This window comes from Pelophylax lessonae (genome assembly GCF_965119305.1).
Source record: "Pelophylax lessonae genome assembly, chromosome: 1".
NCBI classification, from domain to species: domain Eukaryota; kingdom Metazoa; phylum Chordata; class Amphibia; order Anura; family Ranidae; genus Pelophylax; species Pelophylax lessonae.
This window is the reverse complement of record NC_138768.1, coordinates 475,711,938-475,723,147: the sequence shown is the minus strand read 5'-3', so window position 1 is coordinate 475,723,147 and position 11,210 is coordinate 475,711,938. Positions and strand designations below refer to the sequence as shown.

General features: G+C 46.8%; 1 protein-coding gene across 1 annotated transcript in view; it reads right to left on the bottom strand.

Annotated features, from left to right (window-relative positions):
• Positions 1–4,317: 4,317 nt before the first annotated feature.
• Positions 4,318–11,210, bottom strand: part of ZFR2 (zinc finger RNA binding protein 2) — a gene marked incomplete at its 3' end in the record, with an annotated part of 435,737 nt that continues 428,844 nt past the window's right edge. Inside the window, exon 19 of the mRNA XM_082246780.1 lies at positions 4,318–4,497. Coding sequence (XP_082102906.1) covers positions 4,318–4,497 — 180 coding nt within the window. The remainder of the gene's footprint in view (positions 4,498–11,210) is intronic.

Below are 11,210 nucleotides of genomic sequence, written 5' to 3'. Positions count from 1 at the left end.
AAACACCTGGAATGGAAGCCCTGAGACTCAAGTAAAATATGCCTTCCATGTCTGATAATGAGCTTTGCTTCAAGGAGCCTTCCTAAATAAGAATGCTCATAAGAATCAGATTCAGAGATGCACTTCAACAGCCATGCTGACAAAATTCAGCAACCGTAAACCAGTATGCTAAATCGGTTCTTGAGACTAAAAACTTGGATGATCTGGTAGAGTCCAGAGCCCACATCTGCCTGGGCTAACTTGGGAGCAAATAGGATCACCAGATTGCTCTTCATCTTGATCCTGCAAAGCAGATGAGAAAGAGGTTTCACAGAAAGAAAGGCATTGTTTATCAAGCAATGATTCCACTGAGTCACCAGAGCATACACTGCTTCCACTAGAGGATCCCTGTACCTTGGGACAAACCTAGAGGCCAAGAGGTCACCATCCAGCATCCCCCACCTTTGACACAGGTCTTTGAACATCTCAGATTAAGGACCACTCCCCCGGTTCCAGATATTGCCAGCTGAGGAAGTCTGCCTGCCAATGGTCCACACCTGGGATGTACACAGCGGACAAGGCTGGAATATAATGTCTTATATTAATTGTGCAGAAAAGGTGATTCCGTTGTTTTACTGTGAAGACATCCGGAAGGGATGTGAGTGAAACAGACGGTTCCGACGCATTTCGGCTATAGGAAAAGGCTAAATTTCCTATAGCCGAAACGCGTCGATACAGTTTTTTTTTACTCACATCCCTTCCGGATGTCTTCACAGTAAAACAACGGAATCACCTTTTCTGCACAAGTAATATGGGAACCAAGCGGTTATGCCGCAATTGTTTTGTCACAAGTCAATAATATTGTTTTTCTTAATCTGTTTTTGTACAATAAATGACCTGTTTTATATAAAGCCATTTGCCTACACAATCCCATTTTTCTGGTTTGAGGAACCAAGACAATTTTGCTCTAGTATATAGGGATGACAGCAACCACCCACACTTGAAGTAGCTCCAAAGACAACCCCCGGAATATAATGTCCTGCCCAGGACAGGGTGCGATTTACCTCTCCTGTCGTAGCAAAACTTCTGGTTCCACGCTCATGGTTTATGTATGTGACTCCTGTGGTGTTAGCCAGCTAAATCTGGACTGCATGACACTCCAGCAGGTTAAACACTGGAACACAGCCAAATCACTTTAAAGTCCCAGAATGTAGACCAGGAGATAAGGCTATGATGACCAAGCTCCTGCACCGTCAGGATATCAGGGAGGACCTTTTCAATACAAGAGCTAGATTCCTGAGCCACTAGGCCAGGGGCAACCTGGACCTCGGTGGCAAATAATTGGTTTGTCCAGGGATGCGACGGATTTGTTCCATGATGATAGAATGTTGCATTGTAGAGGTCTGGACTGAAACTAAGCAAATGGGAATGCCTAGAAAATTCTCAAGCAAATGTAGAGAGTCGAACGACTCCTGGAATAGAAAGCTTAAATTTTAAATATAAATCCGGAGAGTTTAAGTTTCCCCTGTGGGAAAAACAGTGGCCTGTGCCAGTGACTCCAATCGATAAGTCAATTCCAGTGACGATTTCTGAAGGTTCAGGAGCCATCTAAACTGCTTTAAATACCTGGACAGTCAAAGTATGCCACAATTGAGATGCTTGCAGGAGTTTAGCAGGGCAAGTACTGGGACCAACGCCCACTTGTGGCAGTGGAAACCGGTGGGAAATGGGATTTCAAAAGGCACCCAGCAACCTATGTACTTGGAAGTAGTTCCTGATGCACGGCCCAACCATCCAACTAACAAGCGAGTCTTCAAAGACAGGGCACATGATGAGGTAATGCCAGAGGATCTGGACATAAATTGCTCTGCAGCAAACTTTTTACCCAAACCGAGTGTATAAAGTCCCCTATGTGGAAACCCAGTCCAAAAGGCAGGCTGAGACTGGTTGCATCAGATTGCTGCAACTGGAGAGATCAACTCCTAAGAGGCAGCGTAGAGAGATTTAGATCAGAGTGCTGAAGAGTCTTGATTGAAAAAAAAATGAAGCTAGCAAAAGCAGTATTTTTGTACTCACTATAAAATCCTTTCTCCGCATTCACAACTCTGCTTTAGATAACCAAATTGGTATCTCAACACGAGTAGGGCGCAAGGTGCACCAAAACTCAAAATACAGCCCCATTGACAACCCCTACTAGTTTTCAAAATCCCCTCCACATCTGTGGACAACTCAGTTGCATGGCACAGAAATGCAAGTACCAAGAACAAAACTATTTCCACATACGGGCATCAGTACACCAGAGGCATGGGTGCTGTGCCCTCCAATGAACACAGGTGATTTTACCCATTTTCTTTTTTGCTTATTGGCAGACACAGCTCTGCTTTAGATAATGACTGACTGGGACATCCCAAACTGTGCTACAAAAGGTGAGCAAAATAGAATGAAAAATCAGACTAGCCATTCTTTAAAGGAAAAATTCACCTTTTGAAAAAAATAAATGCACATTTGTTTTGCAGGTTAAAATAAATGTGCATTTTATTTTTTTTTCTTAGGAGCCTGCAGAGCATTGCATCCATTATCAGCAGATCGTAGGTGCAATCTCACCCTCCAGCAGACTCTCAGCATAGCTGTCTGCAGTACCTCGCACAGGCAGGCAGTTACCTGAGAGCAGAAAAATCAATGGACTAGGAGCGTGCTCACCAGTGCCATCGTAGTACATTGAGAACTACAAGCCGTCAGCTGCAATGGCGGAAGGTACTTGCAGGCATTAATTCACAGGAAACTGTGAATGAATGATGCGGCCATGTGGACAGAGTCCCGATTTTTTCAAATTGTGACAGCAGGTGCCGGGAGAGGATCCCCTGCCCTTTGTCACAGGGAGGGGGGAAATCGGCTGCAGATGCCTAAAAATGTTCCAAAGGTGGTGTTATCCCTTAAATAAAAAGATACAGGCCAGTCAAACTGAAGACTAACATTTTACATCCAAAAGGTTGCATTTACTGACACCACCACATCAACCTTGAAAAAGCTTGTTAATGTATGCACTGATGACCAAGTAGCCACCTTACAAATCTGCAAACTGATGCTGCAATACTAGATTAAGATCCTACTGTGATAACAGACTGACTGGAAGAGCGATGTGCATAACTCCCTGAATAAAGGCATGTAAAAGTGGCGGTAAGGGCAGCAAATACTGGAACAAAGCCATTAACACTGACAACTGACCCTTTATTGTGTTTAGGGCCAACCGCTGTTCCACTTTGCACTGGAAAAAGGTACACCTTATAACACCGTATAAATATAACAGGAGCCACAACTGTGTGCCAGGTAGAGCAGAGGTGCTGCAGGTCTGTAAGGGGGACACTGTCACAGACCAGCAGGCTGGTCAGTCATGTGTGTCCCTCTAAAGAATGAACCCACAAAACTGGGCAGTTGCTTGCAATGGATAGCTGTAACGGGGAGGAGTACCAGGATCTATATTATATGGCCCGTCACCCATCCAGCAACCTGCTTGGAGAAAAAAATACAAAAGGAGCTTAGGATTACCAAGAAGACAATGTTGTGCCTTATACGTCTGGACCCTGAGCAAAAAACGGAGTTCTCCACAGCTATGGAGGGGGTTTTGGCCACCAGCAGGGGGCCGCCCTCTGGGCCTTCTCTTGTTTTTTAGTATCTACCATCTAGAATCCTACCCTTGCAGATGGCGATATATACAGTCGCTGATTATCTAAAGCTGAGCTGTGTCCCCAATAAACAGAGAATATAGAGAAGTCTTTTACACATAAACGCATAGCTGAAGAAAAGACGACCATCCCCCAGGCACACCAGCATAACACTGAGGAATGTTTTTAGTAGGAGGGGTTGTCCTGAGCTTACCTATGATTTTATTTTGCCAGTGTCCAATCCTTCTGTAGGTGCCAGTATAACCTGTAGGTGAAAGACCTTCAATGTACTTAAAAAAACAAAACTGAATAAGCCAACAGTTTACATTTCAAGAGAAATTTGTCTTTACAAACTTTAATATTGTTACAGATGAATGTTTGCATACATAACTTCACAATCTGTAGGTTTACTGCAGAAAAAAAAAAGCATACATATATAACCGCTTTCTTCCCAAAGAGTATGTAGAATGCTACGTATATGGCAATACCTGATTACATATCAACACAGAAAACTATGCTATTAGATTGGTGTAGGCAAGCATTGCACTGTACACACTACTGGAAAGAAAGGTGTTGCATATGTACCGATACTCTGGAAAATAACTGTTATAATGCTGACACCTATTAAGTTTTATTCAAGGTTCTATTACAAAACTATGGTGTTCATGCACAAGTCTTAAATAGGTTCTTGAACATTTTCCACATTTTCTTTCTTGTCCTTCTTTCCTGCTTCTAAACCAGAGTCACTATTGTCAAGTGGGCGCTTTCTATTTGGTCTGCTTTGTCTTGTAGATCGCAGAGGTTCCATATCCAGCACCTTGTAGATTTGCCTAAATGATATCATCCTGAGTGTTTGCTGAAAAGAACAATTTGTTTGTTAGTTTTTTGTATTGTATTCAAATTTAAACCAGATTCATTTCTCCTCCTAGAGGCTTGGAATGTGCATGCAAATATCTATTTTACACTGAAAGATTGTGCAGTGGATTTTACCTTCTACTAGATTCACAAGAAAGGAAAATTTTCTTTAACTATCAAATCCAGAGAAGTATCCATGGCAATAAAAACTGCAGCTGCAAAAACAGCAATAGTATTCAGGAACTTGTAAGCCGAGATGAACAAAATGCCTAATGTAAAATTCCAGCCTGCCCAAGTACTAGCCCATCCAAATAAATCTCCTAATATGTTTTTTTTTGCCCTTTTGAATAACCTGTTTACATACAGTTACACCTGTAATGAAAAAAATATAAAGGTTAAACAAGAAAAACATTTCATGCTAGGTATGGAAAAAAATAATTTTAAAGGAAATAACGAATGTCTTAACTTTGTGTTAAAGCGGAGTTCCACCCAGGATTTGTTTTTTTTTTTTTTAATACCCCCGGGACAGTCAGGGCTAGTGCATTCCACAATGGCTAGCCTCTGATCTGTCCCGGGTTGCACTTACCTGCAAGACGAAATACTTACCTTGCAAACGTCTTGTCCAGCGCTGCCATCTCAGATGTGGGCAGCTTGAAGCCAGCGCGTCCTCTTCGGCGTCTTCTTCCGCCTTCTGTGGTCCCACGATGCTCTGCGCCGGCCCCGACGTCACTTCCGGGTCGCGCGCGTCACCCCTCCACAGCTTCTGGGCATGCCCAGAAGCTGTTTAGAAGGGGATGACGCGCGCGACCCGGAACTGACGTCGGGGCCGGTGCAGGCGCAATGATTCCTGGGAGCTATGACGTTCAGCTCCCAGGAATCATTGCAGAGCCAGGAAGTGACGACGGGCCGCGGCCGAGGAAGGAGGAAGAAGGAAGTAAGGTAAGTATATTTTCTTCGCTACGAGGTAAGTAAAAAAAAAAAAAAATATGCGATTATCCATTTATTTTTCAGGTGACCCGGAGCGAGAAGATGGAGGTAAGTATAAAAATAGGGTGGAACTCCACTTTAATTACCCACTCATATTGAAAGTAGAACTTCATGTTTAATTTCACTTTAAATAGCCAAGTTGGCCCAAACTATTTCCATAAAAGAACGATGTGGCTATGGTAGACTGTTGCAGCATTTCTACCTCAGTCAAAGGAATCCTTGTATCCACTGATAAAAATACTATTCAGAAAAGTCAGAATTCCTTCTCTCCAAAAGTTTTCTAGGCCGGTGATGTAAAGTATTTTGAAAGGAGAACAGCAGTGGAAAAGTGGAGGCCGGTGCGTTGGGGGCGCCGCCCTCCCTATCCATGCGTCCGGCCCCCTAATCTGCATGCAGGGGCGCCGGAGGTATTGAGTTCAATGGGGCTTTTTTTTTTGTCATCACCCGATTAGAGCCACAGGCTCTAATAGGGCGATGCAAAGGGTGGACCCGGGGCGCAGAGCAGTGCGTCCCGAGCCCACCCATTGTGTGACAATAGCGAATTAAAATTTGCTATTGTCACACCGATCCTCCTCCTGGTAAATTGGGACTGCGTCCCATACGCGCTTCCTGATTGGGCGCAAGGCAAACCCCATGCCATTGGCTGAGGAGGAGGCGGGAGGACTCGGGGAGACGCGCCGCCGGGGGATTGAAAAGAAGCCGGCCACCGGGACACTGAGGAGAAGGCGCCGCCGCGACAGTGCCCCAGGTAAGTGCACTGGTCTGGGGGGGGGGGGCACACTGCATTGAAGGGGGCACGCACGCACGCTGGTCTCTGTATGTATGCTGGTCACTGCATTGAAGGGGGCATGTACGCTGGTCACTACATTGAAAGGGGGCATGTACGCTGGTCACTACATTGAAAGGGGGCATGTACGCTGGTCACTACATTGAAAGGGGGCATGTACGCTGGTCACTGCATTGAAAGGGGGCATGTACGCTGGTCACTGCATTGAAAGGGGGCATGTACGCTGGTCACTGCATTGAAAGGGGGCATGTATGCTGATCACTACTGTGAAGGATGCCCTTCTATGTCTGTCAGCATTTTTCCTCTCCCTGCCTAAAAGACTATATTGAGGATTCACTTCTCAATTGTCTCCAGGACAAAAGACTGTGTAGAACTGGTTTTGGGCAGACAAGCCATGTGTACAGCCCTGCCAAAGAGACTGGTACTAACTTTGGAACCTCTGGTCCGATTCGCGCCATTTTTTTTAATAGGTTGTCCCTCTGAATGGATTGATTGTGAATATGTATTTGTATAAAGATTGGATGTATAGTTTTAAAGTTACAGCATGTGGGTAAAAATGGATTTTTGTAAAATCTTACCGTAAAATCCTTTTCTCTTAAGCTCATTGACAGACGTAGTCCTCCTTGATTAATATCAACTCGGGTTATACTGCCCTCTACCGGAGTAGGACTAGACAGGAAAGAAAACGTTCTGGCCACACCGTAGGGGCAGTCCCAGAGGGTATATCCTCTCACTTCCTGCTACAGCAAATCAGGTATGTCACAAAGCAGTGTTTAGAGAATTTAACCCAACCCAACTCAAAAACAGAGGGGCGGGTACTACGTCTGTCAATGAGCTTAAGAGAAAAAAATTTTACGGTAAGATTTTACAAAAATCCATTTTTCTCTGTCGCTCATTGACAGACGTAGTCCTCCTTGATTAATATCAACTCGGGACGTCCCAAAGCAGTGCCACAAATGAGGGGTGGGATAATGGAAATCAAAATCCAATCTAGAAGGCCCAACCGGTGCCAACTAGAAGTTTTAAAGGCTCATCAATCAAAGGATGAGACTCAACTGAAAATCCAACGGAAAAAAACCCTCGAGGTAGACCACCGGTCTCCTCAAATTGCGGCCTGCAAAACCTTGCGGCCAAATGAGGCATCCGCCGATGCCATCACATCAACTTTATAAAATTTTGTAAAGGTATGAACCGACGACCAGGTAGCCGCCTTGCACACCTGGACCACTGACGCCTGATGGCCGTAGGCCCAGGAAGTACTGAGCGCTCGAGTGGAGTGCGCCTTAATAGGGAACGGAGGATTCCGACCCTTAATAGAATAAGCCTGTACCACCGTCTGTCTAATCCATTTGGAGATAGTCGCGGCAGATGCAGGCAACCCCTTTCTGGGGCCGTCCGTGATCACAAAAAGTGAATCCGTCTCAGGGAACGATTCCGTAGTCTTCAGGTATACCCTGATTGCCCGAACCACATCCAAGGAATGCAACGCATATTCCTGAGGATGATTGGGCTTAGGACACAAGGAAGGTAACACAATATCTTCATTCAGATAAAAATCTGAAACCACCTTAGGAAGAAAGGATGGCTTCGGATTAAGAACTACCTTATCCCTATGAACCACTAGATATGGGGAATGGCATGATAATGCAGCCAGTTCTGACACCCTGCGTGCAGAAGTGATAGCCACCAAGAAGGCCACCTTCTGGGATAATGTAAGCAAGGGAATCTCCCTGATATTTTCAAAGGGAGGTTTCTGAAGAACCGACAAACACCAAATTAAGATCCCAGGGCGTTAAGGGCGCGCGCACTGGCGGAGCCAAGTGCCGCACCCCCTGGACACCAAGGAATGAGTAGCCCAAGGCTTCTGAAAGAAGATTGCTAAAGCTGAAACCTGACCCTCGATAGTGCTCAAGGATAGTTTCTGCTCAACCCCCTTTTGCAGAAAAGCCAAGATTCGGGTCACCGAATAGGTACGGAAATTCCAAAGATTCACACCACGCGATATAAGTCTTCCATGTGCGATAATAGACTTTGCTGGAAGTCGCTTTCTTTGCTTTAATTAGAGTAGGAATAACTGAAGCTGACAGCCCTCTGTCCTTCAGTACCTGGGTCTCAATAGCCAGACCAAAACCAGCGACTGTAAAGCACTATGGAAGATCGGTCCTTGAGACCGCAGATCCTCCCTGAGTCGCATCCATGACTAGCCTGTCCAAGTCGGCGTACCCGGCTTGACGAGGCCAGCTCGGAATTTCCAGGATAACTGGAGTTCCCTCCACCTCTATCCTGCGGAGAAATCTCAGCAGCAATTTGAGAGGTTGTGTCCGCTAGAGGATCGCGGGTGCGAGCCCTGTTGAGCCAACCTACCAACAGATCCATATCCGGGGTGCCCCAATGAAGGGACAGCTGGTGAAATACCTTTGGATGAAGAGACTATTCCTCTTGATCCAGAATCGGACGGCTGAAATCTGCCTGTCCACCCCCGTAATAAATATCGCGGAGAGAACTGGAACTACTGTTCCCCCAATAAGAATGTTGGCCACTTCTATGGCTGCCAGGGCACTCTTGGTGCCCCTTGGTGATCGACATAAGTCATGACCGCGGCATAGTCCGATTGGATCCGAACCGGGCTGCCCTGGAGCTGCTCGGTCCAGTAAATCAGACAAAGTCTGATCGCTCTCAGTTCCAACCCATTTATCGGTAACCTGGAATTTATCAGAAGAAATGACTTCCCCTGGCTGAGCATCGGAGACCGAAGCCACCAGACCAGAGCCTCCCTGGTCCGCTCACTCAATCGGATCCGATTGTCCAGGGAATCGGGATTCCGATTCCATATGAGAAGAATCTCCTCTTTGGAGAATTCGGGTAGGAGACTGGGCAAACGGTACTGCCTCTAAGGAGGCGACCATCAATCCCAGCCAGTTGACGGACAGCAACATCCGAATCATTGACTGAATCTTGTGGAGTTTCTCCGCATGGAGAAACACTCTTGCCAAGGATGTATCCAAAATTAGGCCCAGATAGTTCAGTCTCCTGGTGGGAACCAGGGATGATCTTTGGGAAAAGCAACGAAAACGCTGATTTCCTACGAAGATGGGGATATGAGGATAGGCATCCTAAATGTCTATGGACACCAGGAAATCCCCCTGATGCAGGGAGGCCACCACTGTATGGATGGACTCCATCTCTTCCAAGACCAGAATTGGAAGCACCTAGCCCTTTTTTCTGGGCATTGTGAACAAGTTTGACTAGAACTCCTCCAAGGAATGGGAACTACCACTGCTTGTTGTATCAAGCTGTCCCCCGCAAAGCTTTTTAAGCGACCCGGGGATGTCGAATATTGGAAGGGAAGAATCGCACCGGTGGAAGTGATCGAAACTCGATCTTGTATCCCGACCATATGACCTTGCGAACCCCTTTATCCGGGATTCTGGAAAGCCCTGGATCCGGAAACCGGTGAAGACATCCCCCCACCCTAGAGATGGGTGGGGCCCATTCTGTCAATCCAACGGGATAACAGTGGCTTTATTTAGTCTGGAAATCGGTGAGTCCACTATTGGTGGTACCGTCCATCTTTGAAATGAGGGATTGCTCAAAATGATAGCGCCTAGCAATGCGTTTGGAAATAGCAGGGCTCATTTACGGACGACCCTATTTGGGCATGGTAAACCCTTCACCATTTTGGTAGGCTTGCTAGTACAAAAAAAGAAATATGAGTCTCCGCTACCTCTGCCGGTGTAACCTCAAGATTTAAGGTTTCCCGGACAGACACAACTAGTGCTTCCACCAACGCTTCTTGTGCTATGGCGGAGGCAGAAGCGTCCTCCTTACTGTCGGAGGAGACCGTACCTGAGACAACAACCCCAGAAAAGGGACTGCAATGACCAGCTCAGAATCCGTATCTGAGGTATCAGATGAAATAGGGGTAGGCGGGGGTCGCTCTTCTTGACCCCCATCCCTGACAGGCTACCTCCACCCGGGATACCAAAGACTCCAAAACTGCTGATAATGCATCATCACAAGTGGGGTACTGGAGGGTCCTGCGGCCACCCTGAGGGGATCAGGTGGGGATACATGTGTGGCAGGGTTCATGTAACAAGACACTTGCCAGCAAACACAAAAAAATTAATTGCAAGAAAAAAACTTTTTTTTTTTTTTAACTTAGTCCCCCAGCGCAGTAGCGCCCCTCAGTCTACCTGCTTGGACCCCTCAGAAAGAGAGAGAGAGAGAGAGAGACCGACCCCAAGGCTCACCTGATGCACAAAAGTTTCTTATCAACCTGCTTCCAGCACTGTCTGTTACAGACAGGAAGTCTTTGGCTTGCTTTCCCTGGGCCAAGGAGGCGGCTCCGCCCCTTTACACGCCTTCCGGCGCCTCCCAATTACTCCACGAGGTGTTTGGTCACCTCAAACATGGCTGCCCCCCATGCTGGAGACACAAGGCTACGCCAATATGGCGGCCTCGTGCGATCTGCAGGAAAATGGCGGCGGCCTGTGTAGGATAGCGGCGGCTTGCCAGCTAGCAGCGGCCTGCGGGATGAGTGCATTCGGCCTGCGGGAGGTGTCCTCGCTTTCTGGAGGGATGGCGATCTGTGGCAGCAGTAACTCAGGCATAGGCATCGGCCTGTGTACACACTAGACAGGTAGGATACCTCTATACCTCAATAGTAATGCCTTTTAGTAGTCTGCCACTGACTTCAGTCACCCTTACAGTCATATAGTGACTTTAGTCAGCTCCCAAACCAAGCCTCCTGGTTTCTATTCACAAAAATCACACTGAAATTGGGGGATCTGTGACCTGTTATAGGATAGAGGGGAGACCCAGAAACTGAGTGTCCGACCATCCCAGAGAGGGGCCCGCGTCCCCAACAAACCCGACAGGGGGAGAGGGGGAATATTTTACTCACCATACCGGAACCAGGCGGGCGCCAACTCCTGACAGAA